This window comes from Ranitomeya imitator, chromosome 10 (assembly GCF_032444005.1).
Source record: "Ranitomeya imitator isolate aRanImi1 chromosome 10, aRanImi1.pri, whole genome shotgun sequence".
NCBI lineage: Eukaryota > Metazoa > Chordata > Amphibia > Anura > Dendrobatidae > Ranitomeya > Ranitomeya imitator.
This window is the reverse complement of record NC_091291.1, coordinates 74,767,797-74,790,473: the sequence shown is the minus strand read 5'-3', so window position 1 is coordinate 74,790,473 and position 22,677 is coordinate 74,767,797. Positions and strand designations below refer to the sequence as shown.

The window sequence follows — 22,677 nt, the reverse complement described above, 5'->3', positions numbered from 1 at the left end:
CTTGGGCATTCAAAGTTCTCACCACACATCTAGATAAGTTCCATGGGGGGTCTAGTTTCCAAAATGGGGTCACTTGTGGGGGATTTCTACTGTTAAGGTGCATCAGGGGCTCTCCAAACGCGACATGGCGTCCGATCTCAATTCCAGCCAATTCTACATTGAAAAAGTAAAACGGCACTCTTTCTCTTCCAAGCTCTGCGGTGCGCCTAAACAGTGGTTTACCCCCACATATTGGGTATCGACGTACTCAGGAGAAATTGCACAACAACTTTAGTGGTCTAATTTCTCCTGTTACCCTTGTGAAAATAAAAATTTGTGGGCAAAAAGATCATTTTTGTAGAAAAAATGCGATTTTTTTTTTCACGGCTCTACGTTATAAACTTCTGTGAAGAACATGGGGGTTCAAAGTGCTCACCACACATCTAGATAAGTTCCTTAAGGGGTCTAGTTTCCAAAATGGTGTCATTTGTGGGGGGTTTCTACTGTTTAGGCACATCAGGGGCTCTCCAAACGTGACATGGCGTCCAATCTCAATTCCAGCCAATTCTACATTGAAAAAGTAAAACGGCGCTCCTTCACTTCCAAGCTCTGCGGTGCGCCCAAACAGTAGTTTACCCTCACATATGGGGTATCGACGTATTCAGGAGAAATCGCACAACAACTTTTGTGGTCTAATTTCTCCTGTTACCCTTGTGAAAATAAGAATTTGTGGGCGAAAAGATCATTTTTGTGTAAACAAAAGCGATTTTTTTATTTTCACGGCTCTACGTTATAAACTTCTGTGAAGCACTTGGGGGTTCAAAGTGCTCACCACACATCTAGATAAGTTCCTTAAGGGGTCTAGTTTCCAAAATGGTGTCACTTGTGGGGAGTTTCCACTGTTTAGGCACATCAGGGGCTCTCTAAACGTGACATGGCGTCCAATCTCAATTCCAGCCAATTCTACATTGAAAAAGTAAAACGGCGCTCCTTCACTTCCAAGCTCTGCGGTGCGCCCAAACAGTAGTTTACCCTCACATATGGGGTATCGACGTATTCAGGAGAAATCGCACAACAACTTTAGTGGTCTAATTTCTCCTGTTACCCTTGTGAAAATAAAAATTTGTGGGCGAAAAATCATTTTTGTAGAAAAAATGTGATTTTTTTTTCACGGCTCTACGTTATAAACTTCTGTGAAGAACATGGGTGTTCAAAGTGCTCACCACACATCTAGATAAGTTCCTTAAGGGGTCTAGTTTCCAAAATGGTGTCATTTGTGGGGAGTTTCCACTGTTTAGGCACATCAGGGGCTCTCTAAACGTGACATGGCGTCCAATCTCAATTCCAGCCAATTCTGCATTGAAAAAGTCAAACGGCGCTCCTTCTCTTCTAAGTTCTGCGGTGCGCCCAAAAAGTGGTTTACCCCCACCTATGGGGTATTGGCGTATTCAGGAGAAATTGCATAACAAAATGTATGGTTACATTTCTGTTTTTACACTTGTGAAAATAAAAAATGGTTCTGAATTAAGATGTTTGCAAAACAAAGTTAAATGTTCATTTTTTCCTTCCACATTGTTTCAGTTCCTGTGAAGCACATAAAGGGTTAATAAACTTTTTGAATGTGGTTTTGAGAACCTTGAGGGATGTAGCTTTTAGAATGGTGTCACACTTCATTATTGTCTATCATATAGACCCCTCAAAATGACTTCAAATGTGATGTGGTCCCTAAAAAAATTTTGGTGTTGTAAAAATGAGAAATTGCTGGTCAAATTTTAACCCTTATAACTCCCTAACAAAAAAAAATTTTGTTTCCAAAATTGTGCTGATGTAAAGTAGACATGTGGGAAATGTTATTTATTAACTATTTTTCGTGACATATCTCTCTGATTTAAGGGCATAAAAATACAAAGTTTGAAAATTGCAAAATTTTAAAAATTTTCGCCATATTTCCGTTTTTTTCATAAATAATCGCAAGTAATATCGAAGAAATGTTACCACTAACATGAAGTACTATATGTCACGAAAAAACAATCTCAGAATCAGCGGGATCCGTTGAAGCGTTCCAGAGTTATAACCTCATAAAGTGACAGTGGTCAGAATTGCAAAAATTGGCTCGGTCATAAAGTACCAAATTGGCTCTGTCACTAAGGGGTTAAAGCTATCTCGCGCTGGATGAAATATTAATATATATACATATATGTGTCTACTGACATATATATATATATATATATATATATATATAGACAATATATACAGGTCCTTCTCAAAAAATTAGCATATAGTGTTAAATTTCATTATTTACCATAATGTAATGATTACAATTAAACTTTCATATATTATAGATTCATTATCCACCAACTGAAATTTGTCAGGTCTTTTATTGTTTTAATACTGATGATTTTGGCATACAACTCCTGATAACCCAAAAAACCTGTCTCAATAAATTAGCATATTTCACCCATCCAATCAAATAAAAGTGTTTTTTAATAACAAACAAAAAAACCATCAAATAATAATGTTCAGTTATGCACTCAATACTTGGTCGGGAATCCTTTGGCAGAAATGACTGCTTCAATGCGGCGTGGCATGGAGGCAATCAGCCTGTGACACTGCTGAGATGTTATGGAGGCCCAGGATGCTTCAATAGCGGCCTTAAGCTCATCCAGAGTGTTGAGTCTTGCGTCTCTCAACTTTCTCTTCACAATATCCCACAGATTCTCTATGGGGTTCAGGTCAGGAGAGTTGGCAGGCCAATTGAGCACAGTAATACCATGGTCAGTAAACCATTTACCAGTGGTTTTGGCACTGTGAGCAGGTGCCAGGTCGTGCTGAAAAATGAAATCTTCATCTCCATAAAGCATTTCAGCCGATGGAAGCATGAAGTGCTCCAAAATCTCCTGATAGCTAGCTGCATTGACCCTGCCCTTGATGAAACACAGTGGACCAACACCAGCAGCTGACATGGCACCCCACACCATCACTGACTGTGGATACTTGACACTGGACTTCAGGCATTTTGGCATTTCCTTCTCCCCAGTCTTCCTCCAGACTCTGGCACCTTGATTTCCGAATGACATGCAAAATTTGCTTTCATCAGAAAAAAGTACTTGGGACCACTTAGCAACAGTCCAGTGCTGCTTCTCTGTAGCTCAAAAGTGGCTTTACCTGGGGAATGCGGCACCTGTAGCCCATTTCCTGCACACGCCTGTGCACGGTGGCTCTGGATGTTTCCACACCAGACTCAGTCCACTGCTTCCTCAGGTTCCCCAAGGTCTGGAATCGGTCCTTCTCCACAATCTTCCTCAGGGTCCGGTCTCCTCTTCTCGTTGTTCAGCGTTTTCTGCCACATTGTTTCCTTCCAACAGACTTACCATTGAGGTGCCTTGATACAGCACTCTGGGAACAGCCTATTTGTTGAGAAATTTCTTTCTGGGTCTTACCCTCTTGCTTGAGGGTGTCAATGATGGCCTTCTTGACATCTGTCAGGTCGCTAGTCTTACCCATGATGGGGGTTTTGAGTAATGAACCAGGCAGGGAGTTTATAAAAGCCTCAGGTATCTTTTGCATGTGTTTAGAGTTAATTAGTTGATTCAGAAGATTAGGGTAATAGGTCGTTTAGAGAACCTTTTCTTGATATGCTAATTTATTGAGACAGGTTTTTTGGGTTATCAGGAGTTGTATGCCAAAATCATCAGTATTAAAACAATAAAAGACCTGACAAATTTCAGTTGGTGGATAATGAATCTATAATATATGAAAGTTTAATTGTAATCATTACATTATGGTAAATAATGAAATTTAACACTATATGCTAATTTTTTGAGAAGGACCTGTATATTGTTACGATTTCTTGAGCACATGGATCCATTGTATGTCCATATGTCGGTTTTGCAAGCCTGCGAGAAAATCTCGCAGTACGTATGCCATACGGATTACAAACGGAGGATGCCATGCGCAAAATACGCTGACACACCCTGTCTACGGAGGAGATACGGACCACTATTTTGGGGTCTTTTCTGCGTATTACGGCCGTAAATTACGGACCGTATTGTCTTACGCCGAGTGTGACGCCTGCCTCACTGTGCTTGATTGGCTGGCAAACTCACCTGACCTTAACCCCATAGAGAATTTAATGACGTTTGGGTTTTCATTGGCTGTAAGCCATAATCATCAACATTAACAGAAATAAACACTTGAAATCAATCACTCTGTTTGTAATTACTTTATATAATACATGAGTTTCACTTTTTGTGTTGAAGAACTGAAATAAATTAACTTTTTGACGATATTCTAATTTTGTTAGAATCATCTGTATGTCTCATTAACCATCAGCAAGTGCGGAAATCCCTTTTCATCCTTTGATGTTTTGGGAGGTAGAATGAACAAAAAACAGCAATTTAAGAATTGTTTTTGTTTTTTTTATACCGTTCTGTGTGTGGTAAAATTGATAAGGTAGCTTTATTGTTCGGGTCAGTACGATTACAGTGATACCCCATTTACAGTACAGACAGTGTGGACACACCTTCTCATTTAAAGATTTTTCTGTATTTTCATGACTATGAAAGTTATACATTCACACTGAAGGCATCAAAACTATGAATTAACACATGTGGAATTATATACTTAACAAAAAATTATGTCTTATATTCTAGGTTCTTCAAAGTAGCCACCTTTTGCTTTGATGACTGCTTTGCACACTCTTGGCATTCTCTTGATGAGCTTTAAGAGGTAGTCACCGGGAATGGTTTTCACTTCACAGGTATGCCCTGTCAGGTTTAATAAGTGGGATTTCTTGCCTTATAAATGGGGTTGGGACCTTCAGTTGTGTTGTGCAGAAGTCTGGTGGATACACAGCTGATAGTCCTACTGAATAGACTGTTAGAATTTGTATTATGGCAAGAAAAAAGCAGCTAAGTAAAGAAAAATGAGGGGGCCATCATTACTATAAGAAATGAAGGTCAGTCAGTCCGAAAAATTGGGAAAACTTTGAAAGTGTCCCTAAGTGCAGTGGCGAAAACCATCAAGCGCTACAAAGAAACTGGCTCACATGATGACCGCCCCAGGAAAAGAAGACCAAGAGTCACCTCTGCTTCTGAGGATAAGTTTATCCGAGTCACCAGCCTCAGAAATCGCAGGTTAACAGCAGCTCAGATTAGAGACCAGGTCAATGCCACACAGAGTTCTAGCAGCAGACACATCTCTACAACAACTGTTAAGAGGAGACTTTGTGCAGCAGGCCTTCATGGTAAAATAGCTGCTAGGAAACCACTGCTAAGGACAGTCAACAAGCAGAAGAGACTTGTTTGGGCTAAAGAACACAAGGAATGGACATTAGACCAGTGAAAATCTGTGCTTTGGTCTGATGAGTCCAAATTTGAGATCTTTGGTTCCAACCACCGTGTTTTTGTGCAATGTAGAAAAGGTGAACGGATGGACTCTACATGCCTGGTTCCCACCGTGAAGCATGGAGGAGGAGGTGTGATGGTGTGGGGGTGCTTTGCTGGTGACATTGTTGGGGATTTATTCAAAATTGAAGGCATACTGAACCCACACGGCTACCACAGCATCTTGCTGCGGCATGCTGTTTCATCTGGTTTGCGTTTAGTTGGACCATCATTTATTTTCCAACAGGACAATGACCCCAAATATACCTCCAGGCTGTGTAAGTGCTCTTTGACCAAGAAGGAGAGTGATGGGGTGCTACGCCAGATGACCTGGCCTCCACAGTCACCAGACCTGAACCCAATCGAGATGGTTTGGGGTGAGCTGGACCGCAGAGTGAAGGCCAAAGTGTCAACAAGTGCTAAGCATCTCTGAAGCAACTCCTTCAAGATTGTTGGAAGACCATTCCCGGTGACAACCTCTTGAAGCTCATCAAGAGAATGCCAAGAGTGTGCAAAGCAGTCATCAAAGCAAAAGGTGGCTATTTTGATGAACCCAGAATATAAGACATAATTTCAGTTGTTTCACACTTTTTTGTTAAGTATATAATTCCACACGTGTTAATTCATAGTTTTGATGCCTTCAGTGTGAATGTACAATTTTCATAGTCACGAAAATACAGAAAAATCTTTAAATGAGAAGGTGTGTCCAAACTTTTGGTCTGTACTGTGTATTCTTTTTTATGTTTTAGCTTTTTTACACAATAAAAACTATTTTATAAAAAAAATAATTATTTTTGCATCGCTTTATTCTGAGAGCTATAACTTATTTCTTTGCTGGCAGAGCTTTATGGCAGCTTGCTTTTTTCTGTACATGATGACGTTTTCCATGGTACCATTGTTATTTACATTCGTCTTTTTGATCTTGTTTTATTGCACATTTTGTTTGGCAGTATGATGATAAAGCATTGTTTTTTGCCTTGTTTTTTTTTTTTTTACAGTGTTTACTGAGGGCGGTAACTAGTGGGACAGTTTTATAGAGCAGGTCGTTCAGGATGAGACGATACCAAATATGTGTACTTTTTTGTTTATTTTTTAATTACATAAATAAATGTATTTATTGGATTAATATTTTTGCCTTTTTTGTTCTTTATTTGGGAATATTATTTTTAATACTTTTTTTTTTTTTTTTTAAGTTTTATACATTGTCCCACTATGGGACTTCATCCTTGTACTGACAAATCGGTGATTTGATGATCTGCAATGTTTCTGTAGTGCAGGGCATCAGAGCAGCATCTGACAGGCAGGGAAGGAGGCGTGTCAGCTCCTGCTCTTAGCAGGCACTGACAAGCTACCTTGTCTGTACAAGCCCCCTCTATGCTACAATATATTGGGGATCTTAGCTATATGGAGACAAAAAGTAAGGGCACTAAACTGGAATATTTGCAATTCTCCAGAAAGAAAGTAAGGTGTGGATGCTACAAAATAGTCACTGCAGCCATAGATGTATTCAATGAGAGGTGCAGTTTCCATAATGGGGTCACTTTAAGAAATTTTCTGCTGTTCTGGCACCTTCGGGACTCTACAAATGTCACCCGTAAACTATTCTAGCAAAATCTATGCTCCAAAAGCCAAATAACGCTACTTCCTTCTCAGCCATGACTTGTGACCTAACAGTGATTTCTGACAATATATGGGGAAGAACCATTCAGAAGAAATTGCACAATAAAATGTGGTGTCTAGTTTCCCCTATTAACCCGTGTGTATGCGAGAGAGGGCCAGGGCCGTAGTCGTGGCTGAGATTAGAAGGTCTTGTGCGCCCTGGTCTCCCGTCACATGCAGATAATGTCCCATGGTCAATGTACTTGCCTCTTTATTGTTTGCACCGTCTGGGCCTCCTCTTCATTGCCTAAGGTCCCCTCCAGTAGTTTGCGGGGTAACAAAGACACAGTCCAGTTGCAACTTGAAACATAAAACTTTACTTTCTTCTTTGCACAGCTCATCCTTAAAGGGACACTGTCACCTGAATTTGGAGGGAACAATCTTCAGCCATGGAGGCGGGGTTTTGGGGTTTTTGATTCACCCTTTCCTTACCCGCTGGCTGCATGCTGGCTGCAATATTGGATTGAAGTTCATTCTCTGTCCTCCATAGTACACGCCTGCGCAAGGAAAGATTGCCTTGTGCAGGCATGTACTACGGAGGACAGAGAATGAACTTCAATCCAATATTGCAGCCAGCATGCAGCCAGCGGGTAAGGAAAGGGTGAATCAAAAACCCCAAAACCCCGCCTCCATGGCTGAAGATTGTTCCCTCCAAATTCAGGTGACAGTGTCCCTTTAACAGACACAGCATTTACATAGGGTTCCTTATGTCTCAAATGTTCCACTTTCCCTGCACTCTTCCCTTGGTCCTTCAGTACATGCCCTGGTCGTACCGCCTCTTCCGGTAATGCATCCTCCCTGTGCAGATTTTCTGTCTTGGGGGTTCCCTCATCCATTTTGCACCTGATCTGAGCGCATCAGCCCATGTGATGATCTGCTACATATCGAGTGACCTGCGTCCTCGTACTGCAACGGACCCGCTGCTGCTTCTGCTTCACCACTGCTGAACCCAGTGCTGGTTTAGCTTCAATTCTGTCCACGAGCCCTGGATGGCTGGGTTCTTCCCTTTAACGATATGGGGCTGCTGGATGGCTCGGGCTCAAAGCCGTCCCGAGCTGTACGGGCTCTCTAGTCCCTCTGCTCTAACTAGGGAACTGTTCCTTCCTTATCCCCACTAAACTCCTCCTACAGTTAACTATTTACACTACTTATTATAATAATGTGTAATGGGCCCCATTGAGTGGGCCGAACAGGGTACTGCGCTTTCCCTATGTTTATCATTATTTGTTAGCAGAATTGAGATTCATAAATAATTACATAAAAGTATTATTTACATAGAGGGAGAGAGTAGAGTATGACACAGTCCCTGTATACCCCTTACATGTACCCTACAAATTTGCAAGAAATACAAAAATTAAATTTTTACCATAAAAATATAATATTTCCACATTTGACTGTTATAAAATTCTGTGAGGCACCTATTGGTTAAATATATCCACTAGACCCCTAAATGAATTCCTTGAGGGGTTTAGTTTCCAAAATGCTTTTTGGCTTTGCTCGCAGTTGGGCAAAGCATGCTGCGCGTGCACGAGTGAAGATTGCATTGCGTACGCGTGAACTATGGAGGACAAGTACTCTAATTCTCGAACATATTGCGGACAACAGGGACGGATGGGGTGGAGAAATAAAGACAAAACGCCGCCCATTGGACCGGAAAAAAGGCATTTACATATCCCGCCAATTTGAGGTGACAGATTCCCTTTAAGTTCCTACATGCTACATATTGGCCTTCATTTTACCAGAAATACAAATTGAATTACTGCATTCTGTTACGGTTACTTAGCTGAATATGTTTGTTATAAAATATTCTCTCAATAAAAAGAACATTGAAAGAAAGGGACTACATGGAAATGAAAAAACTTATAACAAGCCAAATAACAAGCATTTCTATATAGAATTAGACATCTTTTTTAAAATAGGACAGGAATTTTAATAAGAAGTAAACTGCAAAATTACTTTTTTACAAGCACATTACAATTTTACCTACTTATGATGATGACAAAAACAGATGAAAGTTTGCTCACTGTTGACTCAATCAGGGCTCACTGTTGACTCACTGTTGAACCGCTATCTGAGACTCCCTGCTTCTAGGCTGGTCGATGATACTGTGTGGGGAAGTGGATTAACTAGGGTTGAGCGAAACGGGTCGAAATTGTTCAAAAGTCGCCGACTTTTGGCAAGGTCGGGTTTCATGAAACCCGACCCGACCCCAGTGGGGGGTCGGCCATGAAGTCGGCGATCTTTTGAATCTGGAATCGGAATTCCGATCCCGATTCCCGATATGTTTAAGATATCGGGAATTGGTATCGGAATTCAGATTAAAGTGTAAAATATAGAATTAAAATAAAAAATATTGCAATACTTACCCTCTGACGCGCCCTGGTACTAACCGGCAGCCTTCCTCCTTCGAATCCGCGCTTCTAGGACCTTGCCGTGACGTCGCGGTGACGTCGCGGCTTGTGATTGGCCGCGCGGCCGCCCATGTGACCGCTCGCGCGGCCAATCACAAGCCGCGACGTCACCGAAGGTCCTGGAAGGGCTGATTCTTAGGAAGGAAGGCTGTCGGAAGGAAGCAGGGCGCTTCCGAGGGTGAGTATATACCTAATAGCAATATACTCACCCTCGGAAGCGCCCTGCTTCCTTCCGACAGCCTTCCTTCCTAAGAATCAGCCCTTCCAGGACCTTCGGTGACGTCGCGGGTGACGTCACGGCTTGTGATTGGCCGCGCGAGCGGTCACATGGGCGGCCGCGCGGCCAATCACAAGCCGCGACGTCACCCGCGACGTCACCGAAGGTCCTGGAAGGCTGATTCTAAGGAAGGAAGGTTCCCGGTTAGTACCAGGGCGCGTCAGAGGGTAAGTATAAGGATATTTTTTATTTTAATTCTATATTTTACACTTAAATATGGATCCCAGGGCCTGAAGGAGAGTTTCCGCTCCTTCAGACCCTGGGAACCATGGAAACCCAATGCACTGCTTTGGGTTTCGAGTTTCGGCCGACCCCGACCCCGACTTTTTTATAGGATCGGCCGATTTCACTCGACCCGACTTTTCCAAAAGTCGGGTTTCGTGAAACCCGACCCGATCCTATAAAAGTGAAGGTCGCTCAACCCTAGGATTAACCCCTTAGTGACAGAGCCAATTTGGTACTTAATGACCAGGCCAATTTTTGCAATTCTGACCACTGTCACTTTATGAGGTTATAACTCTGGAACGCTTCAACGGATCCTGCTGATTCTGAGATTGTTTTTTCGAGACATATTGTACTTCATGTTAGTGGTAACATTTCTTCGATATTACTTGCGATTATTTATGAAAAAAATGGAAATATGGCGAAAATTTTTAAAATTTTGCAATTTTCAAACTTTGTATTTTTATGCCCTTAAATCAGAGAGATATGTCACAAAAAATAGTTAATAAATAACATTTCCCACATGTCTACTTTACATCAGCACAATTTTGGAAACAACATTTTTTTTTGTTAGGGAGTTATAAGGGTTAAAATTTGACCAGCAATTTCTCATTTTTACAACACCATTTTTATTTAGGGACCACATCACATTTGAAGTCATTTTGAGGGGTCTATATGATAGAAAATAATGAAGTGTGACACCATTCTAAAAACTACACCCCTCAAGGTTCTCAAAACCACATTCAAGAAGTTTATTAACCCTTTACGTGCTTCACAGGAACTGAAGCAATGTGGATGGAAAAAATGAACATTTAACTTTTTTTTGCAAACATCTTAATTCAGAACCATTTTTTTTATTTTCACAAGTGTAAAATCCGAAATGTAACCATAAATTTTGTTATGCAATTTCTCCTGAATACGCCAATACCCCATATGTGGGGGTAAACCACTTTTTGGGCGCATCGCAGAACTTGGAAGTGAAGGAGCGCCGTTTGACTTTTTCAATGCAGAATTGGCTGGAATTGAGATCGGACGCCATGTCACGTTTAGAGAGCCCCTGATGTGCCTAAACAGTGGAAACTCCCCACAAGTGACACCATTTTGGAAACTAGACCCCTTAAGGAACTTATCTAGATGTGTGGTGAGCACTTTGAACCCCCAAGAGCTTCACAGAAGTTTATAACGCAGAGCCGTGAAAATAAAAAATCGCTTTTGTTTACACAAAAATGATCTTTTCGCCCACAAATTCTTATTTTCACAAGGGTAACAGGAGAAATTAGACCACAAAAGTTGTTGTGCGATTTCTCCTGAATATGTCAATACCCCATATGTGGGGGTAAACCACTTTTTGGGCGCATCGCAGAACTTGGAAGTGAAGGAGCGCCGTTTGACTGTTTCAATGCAGAATTGGCTGGAATTGAGATCGGACGCCATGTCGCGTTTGGAGAGCCCCTGATGTGCCTAAACAGTAGAAAACCCCCACAAGTGACCCCATTTTGGAAACTAGACCCCTTAAGGAACTTATCTAGATGTGTGGTGAGAACTTTTAATGCCCAACTGCTTCACAGAAGTTTATAATGCAGAGTCGTGAAAATAAAAAAAAAAATTTTTTTCCACAAAAAAGATTTTTTAGCCCCCGAGTTTTTATTTTCACAAGGGTAACAAGAGAAATTGGACCGCAAAAGTTGTTGTCCAATTTGTCCTGAGTATGCTGGTACCCCATATGTGGGGGTAAACCACTGTTTGGGCGCACGGCAGAGCTCGGAAGGGAAGGAGCGCCTTTTTGGAATGCAGACTTTGATAAAATGGTCTGTGGGCATTATGTTGCGATTGCAGAGCCCCTGATGTACCTAAACTGTAGTAACCCCGCACAAGTGACCCCATTTTGGAAACTAGACCCCCCAAGGAAGTTATCTAGATGTGTGGTGAGAACTTTGAATGCCCAAGTGCTTCACAGAAGTTTAGAATGCAGAGTCGTGAAAATAAAAAATATTTTTTTTTTCACAAAAAAGATATTGTAGCCCCCAAGTTTTTATTTTCACAAGGGTAACAGGAGAAATTGGACCACTAAAGTTGTTGTCCAATTTATCCTGAGTATGCTGATGCCCCATATGTGGGGGTAAACCACTGTTTGGGCGCACGGCAGAGCTCGGAAGGGAAGGAGCGCCGTTTTGGAATGCAGACTTAGATAGAATGGTCTGTGGGCGTTATGTTGCGTTTGCAGAGCCCCTGATGTACCTAAACAGTAGTAACCCCCCACAAGTGACCCCGTTTTGGAAACTAGACCCCCAATGGAACTTATATAGATGTGTGGTGAGAACTTTGAATGCCCAAGTGCTTCACAGAAGTTTAGAATGCAGAGTCATAAAAAATATATATATATTTTTCCACAAAATAAGATTTTGTAGCCCCCAAGTTTTTATTTTCACAAGGGTAACAAGAGAAATTGGACCCCAGAAGTTGTTGTCCAATTTATCCTGAGTATGCTGATGCCCCATATGTGGGGGTAAACCACTGTTTGGGCGCACGGCAGAGCTCGGAAGGGAAGGAGCGCCTTTTTGGAATGCAGACTTTGATAGAATGGTCTGTGGGCATTATGTTGCGATTGCAGAGCCCCTGATGTACCTAAACTGTAGTAACCCCGCACAAGTGACCCCGTTTTGGAAACTAGACCCCCAATGGAACTTATATAGATGTGCGGTGAGAACTTTGAATGCCCAAGTGCTTCACAGAAGTTTAGAATGCAGAGTCGTGAAAATAGGGCGCACGGCAGAGCTCAGAAAGGAGGGAGCACCATTTGACTTTTTGAGCGCAAAATTGGCTGTCGTGTTTGGAGACCCCCTGATGTACCTAAACAGTGGAAACCCCCCAATTCTAGCTCCAACCCTAACCCCAACACACCCCTAACCCTAATCCTAACCTGATCCATAATCCTAGTCACTAACCCTAACCATAATCACAACCCTTACCCCAAAACAACCCTAATGTCAACCCTAACCATAACCCTAATTAAAACCCTAAATCCAACACACCCCTAATCCTAATCTCAACCCTAACCTCAAACCTAACCCTAATCCCAATACACCCCTAATCACAACCCTAACCTTAACCCTAATCCCAAACCTAACCCTAATCCCAAGCGTAACCCTAATGCCAACCCTAACCCTAATACCAACTCTAACCCTAACTTTAGCCCCAACCCTAGCCCTAACTTTAGCCCCAACCCTAACCCTAGCCCTAAGGCTACTTTCACACTTGCGTCGTTTGGCATCCGTCGCAATCCGTCGTTTTGGACAAGAAACGGATCCTGCAAATGTGCCCGCAGGATGCGTTTTTTGCCCATAGACTTGTATTGCCGACGGATCGTGACGGATGGCCACACGTCGCGTCCGTCGTGCACTGGATCAGTTGTGTTTTGGCGGACCGTCGGCACAAAAAAAGTTCAATGAAACGTTTTTTTGTACGTCGCATCCGCCATTTCTGACCGCACATGCGTGGCCGTAACTCCGCCCCCTCCTCCCCAGGACATAGATTGGGCAGCGGATGCGTTGAAAAACTACAGCCGCTGCCCACGTTGTGCACAATTTTCACAACGTGCGTCGGTATGTCGGGCCGACGCATTGCGACGGCCCCGTACTGACGTAAGTGTGAAAGAAGCCTAACCCTAAATTTAGCCCCAACCCTAACCCTAAATTTAGCCCCAACCCTAACCCTAAATTTAGCCCCAACCCTAGCCCTAACCCTACCCCTAACCCTATCCCTAACCCTACCCCTAACCCTACCCCTAACCCTACCCCTACACCTAACCCTACCCCTAACCCTAACCCTACCCCTAACCCTAACCCTAATTTTAGCCCCAACTGCTGTTCTCCTGCCAGCCAGCAGATGGAGACAGATGGCGGGCGCACTGCGCATGCGCCCGCCATTTTCTTTTGCCGGCGGCCAGGAGGAGCAGCAGGAGGATCCAGGGACATAGGTGAGTATGATAGGGTCCCCGAATCCCCCTATTTCTCTGTCCTCTGATGTGCGATCACATCAGAGGACAGAGAATTACACTTTACTTTTTTTTTTTTTTGCGGTCGCCGGTAAACAGTTAATTACCGGCGATCGCAAAACAGGGGGTCGGTAAAACCGACCCCGATCATGCTCTTTGGGGTCTCGGCTACCCCCGGCAGCCGAGACCCCAAAGATTCTCGCGGGGCCGGCCGGCGGGCGCACTGCGCATGCGCCCGCCATTTTGAAGATGGCGGCGCCCACCGGGAGACACGAGGAGCACCGGGGGAGCTAGGTGAGTATCGGGGGGCTATCTGGGACCCCCTTTCTCTGTCCTCCGATGTGCGATCACAGAGAAATTAAAAAGAGATTGCGTTTTTTTTTTTTTTTTTTGCGATCGCAAATGCGGGGTGGGTACAAAACCCCCCGAATCATGTTCTCTGGGGTCTCGGCTACCCCCGGCAGCCGAGACCCCAAAGAAAATCCGACTCTGGGGGGCGCTATACACTTTTTCCACAGCGCCGTTACGGCGCTGTGGTTTAAGTACCCTTAGCGGCCGCCGTTAAAAGGCGTATCGGCGGTCGCTAAGGGGTTAAAAATGTTCAGCATGTAAACACAAGATAGACATTTAATGCTTTCCTACTATGTTCTGTATGTAGCTACATAGAATATGTAACATGGATTCCTGTGTATTATGTAGTAACAGGAGGTGGCAACTGAAGGAAATCCTGTCACAGTCTTCTTATTGTTTTGTGTCTGTCTTTTTATAGAAAAATATTTAGAATCCATTGGCTAACATGGTACCAAGATATATATCTTTCCTGTGTTTTTATAGTATGTAGAGAAAGAGTTGGACTTATAGATGGCTTAATTCTCCTTTTACTGATGTAACAGTCCTTTATCTGGACTGAATTGGACACAAGGGTATAAATAAACATCAAAATTCTGTATGAATTAAAGGCTTTTGGCAGGAGATAAAGTAATCTTTCCCACTGATTTATATTTTACTTATTCACTACCCATTTAGATGCAAAGGTGAATTAATTTCCCATGTTTCTGACTCTCTTTCGGTGATTCTATGAAGAAACATAAGTAAAAGTATATTCTATGGACCAACAAGCCGCCAAAAAATAAACACACCAAATCCTACCCGATCAGTTAGGTAAATGTGATGAGTAGGGTTGAGCGACCTTTACTTTTATAGGATCGGGTCGGGTTTCACGAAACCCGACTTTTTAAAAAGTCGGGTCGAGTGAAATCGGCCGATCCTATAAAAAAGTCGGGGTCGGGGTCGGCCGAAACTCGAAACCCAATGCAGTGCATTGGGTTTCCAATGGTTCCCAGGGTCTGAAGGAGCGGAAACTCTCCTTCAGGCCCTGGGATCCATATTTAAGTGTAAAATAAAGAATTAAAATAAAAAATATCGTCATACTTACCCTCTGACGCGCCCTGGTACTAACCGGGAACCTTCCTTCCTTCGAATCAGCCCTTCCAGGACCTTGCGGTGACGTCGCGGCTTGTGATTGGTCGCGCGGCCGCCCATGTGATCGCTCGCGCGACCAATCACAAGCCGCGACGTCACTGCAACGTCACCGCAAGGTCCTGGAAGGCTGATTCGAAGGAAGGAAGGTTCCCGGTTAGTACCAGGGCGCGTCAGAGGGTAAATATGGCGATATTTTTTATTTTAATTCTTTATTTTACACTTAAATCTGAATTCCGATACCAATTCCCGATATCTTAAACATATCGGGAATCGGTATCGGAATTCCGATTCCAGATTCAGAAGATCGCCGACTTCATGGCCGACCCCACACAGGGGTCGGGTCGGGTTTCATGAAACCCGACTTTGCCAAAAGTCGGCGACTTCTGAAAATTGCCGACCCGTTTCGCTCAACCCTAGTGAGGATATATTCATAGAAGCTGAAATAACAAAATGCTGGCAGAAATTTAGTTCTATTGATGTGAATGGAACTGTTTCTACAGGAAGTACATGTATTTCTAGAGGACCCATCCAGATCTAAAGTCATTCTTATATATACAGTAGACATTTCTATCATTAAATTTTGTAACACTTATGCACAAATTCCATATATTTAATTGCTGTCCTATTTTCTTTTAGCGCTGACACCATTCAGGCTCTATGATGATAACTGGGCACGTCAGCTATTGAGCTTGGATGTGAAGAAGAATATGAAAATAACTTGGAAAAGGCACACCTTCCCATTCCTTACTGGCTCCTATCAGTCCTTTAAAGAGGAGCGAACCATTGCCCGAGAAATTGATTTAATCAGAGGTGACCAGCGAACTGTAATTGTACTAAACATCGGAATGCATTTTAGAGCGTATCCCATTTATTATTTCATCAGAAGACTCTATAATATTCGCCGCGCAATAGAGCGCTTATTTATTAGAAGCCCAGAGACTAAAGTGATAATTAAGACTGAGAATACAAGCTCCATGTTGACTAATTTTGAAACAATAAGTGATTTTCATGCTTCTGTACATTACTTTATCATGGAAATAATCTTCAAGGACCTCAACGTTGGCTTTGTTAATGGCTGGGATATGACCAATGCATTTGATACAAATGAAATTCATCCTCCTGAAAAAGTTATTGAGAATGAGGTTAGAATGCTAATGACATATATATGTTAAATAAATCATTTAGCAGGAAGAGTATATATTTTTATTTCCACCGTCCACCCAACAGCTTAAAAAATAGATTTGAATTGGATGTGTAAGGCGCATTTCTGACTTTTTTACTCCATTGGATTATCAGTTATATTATAACACTCACTGACACATCTGCCTAATTTCTCTAAGGTTGTTTATATTATAATAATTTTTATTTCTATAGTGCCAACTAGGGTTGAGCGACTTTTACTTTTTTAGGATCGATTCGGGTTTCGCGGAACCCAACTTTCTCAAAAGTCGGGTTCAGTAAAATCGGCCGATTATCGCGATAAGTCAGGGTAACACGAAACCCAATGCAAGTCAATGGGGAAGCATAGTCGGCAGTGAGTGGAGGCCAGGAAAACATGTACAGAGCCCATTTTAATGGCAAACACATCCATTCTTGTTACTGAAAACTTGTCAATCTTAATTTACCTTATAATAATAGTTAGGCATTGGAAATTGGGGGTCATTTGGCTAAAGTTGTGGGGGGTAGGGCTGGTTCAAGTTTTTAGTGGGCCCAGGAAACGTGGACTACGTCACGGCGGTGGAGCAGGGAGAGGTAAGTATTTCAACTTTGCAAGTGCTGTGATCCTGAGCAAGCAGGGGGGCCCACTCATTCGCATTGGCACTGGCACAGGGCCCCTCAAAGTACGGCGGTGTGTTTGCACGGCGGGGGCGCCTCGCACCGGCAGCGACACTTTTGCGTACTATGAGGGGCCTGTGCCAGTGACGGCGCCAACGAGTATGCCCCCCCACCTGATGAAGGAACTTGCACTTTCATCTGCACCTTCCTCTTTGTCCCTGTGTAAGGTGGTATAGTATGCGGGAAGGGGAACCTGACTTTCAGCAGGGTCACATTCTGGCTGTGTAACGTGCAAGGGGAATGTAGTGGTCTGGGTCAATGTACCAGCAGACTCATCTAGCACTGGCTGGGCAATGGGCAGGATGTGGAGGAAACACAGATATAGGCCCAAATAATAAAGTGGGCTAAATGCAGTTCAAAATTGGTAACAGGACTAACCAGGGGGCATAGCTTTGTTCAGTGGAGGACAACTGTAATGAGAGGCTGACACAGTGAGTAGGCCCAATATAAATAAGTAGGCTAAATGCAGTTCAAAATTGGTAACAGTAGTAAACAGGCGGCACTGCTTTGTTCATTGAAGGAGAACAGCAAGGAGCGGCAGACACAGATAGTAGGCCCCAAACAAACTAGTAGGCCAAATGCAGTTTAACATTTGTAAATATAGGCCGAAAGCCTGAAGATTGAAGGTCAGCTTTGTTCAGTGGCGGAGAAAAGCAAGGAGCGGCAGACACCGTTAGTAGGCCCAACCAAACTAGTAGTCCAAATGCAGTTTCATATTAAAAATATAGGCCGAAAGCCTGAAGATTGAAGCTCAGGAAAAAAAACCAGGAAAACATCAAGGAGCGGCAGACACCGTTAGTAGGCCCAACCAAACTAGTAGGCCAAATGCAGTAAAATATCTGATATAGGCCGAAAGCCTGAAGATTGAAGCTCAGCTTTTTTTCCTTGGAGGACAACACCAAGGAGCGGCAGATACCGTTAGTAGGCCGCAACCAAACTAGTAGCCCAAATGCAGTTTCAGATTAAAAATATCAGCTGTATTGAGTGGCGCAGGCAGACACAGGTAGTAGGCCTTAAACTAAAAAGTTGGCTCAATGCAGTTTAAAAAAGGATACAGGTGTACACGGGCAGCATTGGTGTGGTCAGCGGAGGACGGTTGCAAGGTGGGACCGCAGACAGACTTAGTAGGTCTAAAATTAAAAAAAGTAAGCACGATGCAGGTTTAAATAGGTTGCAGGGGTACACAGGCAGCATTGGTGTTGTCAGCGGAGGACAATTGGAAGGAGTGTCTGACACAGTTAGTAGGCCAAAATAATAAAGTGAGGTTAATGTCTGACAAAAAAATTTTTTCACAAATATACAGGTGGCATACCTAGGTTCAGGGGTGGGCTCCTCTGCTGACTTGCAGACAGTGCTATTTGGCGCAAAGTATTAACTGGTGTAAATGTAGGACAGGGCCCCTGAATATTTTTACTAGCATCATACATGTCAACAAATTGGTATTGGCAGTGCCACTGAAGGATTTAACCGCACAGACTAAACAGTGGTGGAGCGGTGAGAGATAATTTTGCAAGTGGTAGTGCACTGTTCGAGCTGGGGGGAGAACACTCTCTCGAGGCGGCGGTACTGGCCCAGGGCCCCTCATGTTACGACGGTGTGTCTGACGTTGGGTGCGCACCACCACCGCCAGAGACATTTCATTGTACTATGAGGGACCCTGTGCCAGTGCCGTCGCCCAAAAGTGGGCACACCCACCTCTTCAGCCAAACGGCACTCGCACGGGTGCTTGCGCCAAGTGGTGACCACGGCCCCATGGGGGGAGTGAGCCCATTTGGCATGGTGTAAAAATGGCGTATGCTGGACATACAGCAGCTGCAAATAGAGAAATTAGAGCAGTCAGTAAGACCTGTCCAAAAGTAAGACCTTTTTACAGGAAAGCTAGGTGTCAGCAGGGAAAGGTGGGGCAAAAAAATTAGAAATCCATGATTGGTTCATTTTAATAAAGGTTAGATCATCAACATTTTGGGTAGCCAGACGACTCCTTTTTCGGTCAGTATTGACCCAGCAGCACTGAATACTCTTTCTGATAGCACACTAGCTGCTGGGCAAGCAAGCTCCTGCAATGCATATTCTGCCAATTCAGGCCAGGTGTCTATTTTGGATGCCCAGTAATCAGCACGGTGGCACAGTGGTTAGCACAGCAGCCTTGCAGCGCTGGGGTCCTGGGTTCTAATCCCACCCAGGACAACATCTTCAAAGAGTTTGTATGTTCTCTCCGTGTTTGCGTGGGTTTCCTCCGGGCACTCCGGTTTCCTCCCACATTCCAAAGACATACTGATAGGGATTCTAGATTGTGAGCCCCATCGGGGACAGTGATGATAATGTGTGCAAAATTGTAAAGCGCTGCGGAATATGTTAGCGCTATATAAAAATAAAGATTATTATTAAATGGGAATGACTTGTGAAGGAGAACATCGATAAGGGAGGAAAAATAGTTAGTAACCATACTGGACAAATGTTGTCTCCGGTCACTTTGAATTGATGCTGCAGTACCTGTCATGTCTGCGGTCATTGCGAAATCACTCCACAACCTGGTCAAAAAACCCCTCTGTCCAACGCCACTTCTGATTTGTGCACCTCTAAAACCTCTGCCATGTTGCCCCTGCAGCTCGTGTGAGAACCATCACCGCCGCTGTGTGCTGGGAATGCCTGAACTAAATGGTCTACAAGAGTTGCTTGTTTGGTAGCCAATATTTGCTCAAGGTACTCATGTGGCATGATATTTTGCAATTTCCTTTTATAGTGTGGATCCAGGAGGCAGGCCAACCAGTAATCGTCATCGGTCATCATTTTGGTAATGCGTGGGTCCCTTTTTAGGATACGCAAAGCATAATCCGCCATGTGGGCTAATGTTCCAGGTGTCAATTCACTGCTTGTGCTGGGTTGAGGAGCACTTTCTGGCAAATCAACATCACTTGTCTCCCTCAAAAACCCTGTACCTGACCTTGCAACGCCACCAGTTTCTATAGCCCCCTGAGAAGCTTCCTCCTCCCATAAATATTCATCCCCATCATCCTCCTCGTCCTCCTCTTCTTTGTCCACCACCTTGTCCAGGAGACTTCCCTGAGCAGACAGTGGCTGACTGTCATCAAGGCTACCCTCGTCCTCGGCTGCAGACGCCTGCTCCTTTATGTGCGTCAAACTTTGCATCAGCAGACGAATTAGGGGGATGCTCATACTTATGATGGCGTCGTCTGCACTAACCAGGCGTGTGCATTCCTCAAAACACTGAAGGACTTGACACAGATCTTGTAGCTTCGACCACTGCACACCTGACAACTCCATGTCTGCCATCCAACTGCATGCCCGTGTATGTGTATCCTCCCACAAATACATAACAGCACGCCTCTGTTCGCACAGTCTTTGAAGCATGTGCAGTGTGGTTCCACCTTGTTGCAACGTCGATTATTAGACGGTGCTGGGGAAGATTCAAAGATCGCTGATGGTTCTGTATACGGCTGGAGTGTACAGGCGAACGGTGGATGTGCGAGCAAAGTCTTTGCACCTTCAGGAGCAGGGCGATTAACCCCGGATAACTTTTCAAGAAGCACTGCACCACCAGGTTCAAGGTGAGAGCCAGGCAAGGAATGTGTTTCAGTTGTGAAAGGGCCATGGCAGCCATAAAATTCCTTCCGTTATCACTGACTACCTTGCCTGCCTCAAGATGTACACTGCCCAGCCATGACTTAGTTTCTTGCTGCAAGAAGTCGGACAGAACTTCCGCGGTGTGTCTGTTGTCACCCAAACACTTCATTTCCAACACAGCCTGCTGACGCTTCCCACAAGCTGTTCCATAATGGGACACCACGGTTGCAACACTGGCAGCTGCGGATAGAGTGGTCGTGTGACCGCGCTCTGTGGACGAGCTTTCGCTTCTGGAGGAGAAGGAGGGGCAAATGCCTACAGCCAACTGTTTCCTAGACCGTGGGCTAGGCAGAACTGTGCCACTATGGCTGTCCCATGTGTACCCTGCATCCACCACATTAACCCAGTGCGCCGTGATAGACACGTAACATCCCTGTCCATGCCTACTGGTCCATGCATCTGTTGTGAGGTGCACCTTTCTACTGACAGATTGCCAGAGTGCATGGACAATGCAGTCTTTTACATGCTGGTGGAGGGCTGGGATGGCTTTCTCACAAAGAAGTGTCGACTGGGTAGGTCGTAGCATGGTACTGTGTAGTCCATCAGGACTCTGAAAGCTTCGCTTTCAACTAACCGGTAGGGCAGCATCTCTAAAGAGATTAGTCTAGCAATGTGGGCGTTCAAACCCTGTGTACGCGGATGAGAGGATGAGTACTTCCTTTTCCTAACGAGAGTCTCCTGTAGGGTGAGCTGGACTGGAGAGCTGCATATGGTGGAACTAGCGGGGGTGGTGGTGAACATGGCAGACTGAGAGAGGGTTGGTGATGGTATTCTTGCTGTTGGTTTACATACAGTGTTTCCTACCAAGAACCTGGTGATTGCCTGACTGCTTTGGCCTTGCGACGATACCTCCACATTTACTGCAGGTGGTGTCGTAAACGGTGGGCTTACAGTGAGGGAAGAAATGTAGCATTGCTGACTAGCTTCATTGTGAGCGGGTGCAACAATGTTATGAGACGTTTGGTAGTTAGTCCAGGCTTGCAAGTGCATGGTGGTTAAATGTCTACACATGCAAGTTGTATTTAAATTTTTGACATTCTGACCTCTGCTAAAGGTCCTTGAGCATTTCTTACAGATGATTTTGCACTGATCATTCGGATCTTGGTTAAAAAATTGCCAGACTACACTCTTCCTACTATCGAATACCTTTTCAGGCATTGCACACTGAGCTACTTTAACCGGATGGCCACGCTGTCCTACAACTGTTTTTGGTTTTGACACACGTTTTTGGCCAGATATGGGTCTGCCAGATGAAAGCTGTTTCGATGTTGATGCCTGCTGTGGCTCCTCCTCCTCCGCTTCAGAGCTACTGCCGGTGGCACCCTGTTCCCCCAATGGCTGCCAATCGGGGTCAACAACTGGGTCATCTATCACCTCCTCTTCTATGTCCTGTGCACCTTCCTCTGTGTCACCGTGTAAGCTGGTGCTATAGCATTCGGGACGGGGCACCATAGTCTCATCAGTGTCAGATTCTGGATCAGTACACTGCGAGGGCAATGTTGTGATCTGAGTCAATGGAACAGCATAATAATCAAGCGGTGGCTGTGCATCTGTGCACTCCATGTCCGATTCATCTTGTAATGGGCATGGAATGTTAACAATTTCCCTTTCTAACCCAGGCACGGTATGTGTAAAGAGCTCCATGGAGTAACCCGTTGTGTCGCCTAATTTGTTCCTGACCGGGAGCATCCACTGATGACGCGCTGCTTTTAAATTTTGCACTTTCCGAAGAGGAGGCGAAAGAGCTAGAGGCAGAGTCAGCAAGGAAAGCCAAAACTTGTTCCTGCT

General features: G+C 44.1%; 1 protein-coding gene across 7 annotated transcripts in view; it reads left to right on the top strand.

Moving 5' to 3' along the window:
- Positions 1 to 16,607, top strand: part of LOC138651946 (NXPE family member 2-like) — a 442,657-nt gene extending 426,050 nt beyond the window's left edge. For 3 of the 7 annotated variants that reach the window (XM_069742586.1, XM_069742589.1, XM_069742584.1), the window contains one exon: positions 16,045 to 16,606. In XM_069742586.1, the coding sequence (XP_069598687.1) occupies positions 16,045 to 16,580 (536 nt within the window). In that variant the 3' untranslated portion in view covers positions 16,581 to 16,606. Of the gene's footprint in view, positions 1 to 16,044 lie in introns of all 7 variants that reach the window. The other 4 variants (XM_069742588.1, XM_069742587.1, XM_069742590.1 and 1 more) reach the window with 2 other exon arrangements.
- Positions 16,608 to 22,677: the final 6,070 nt, after the last annotated feature.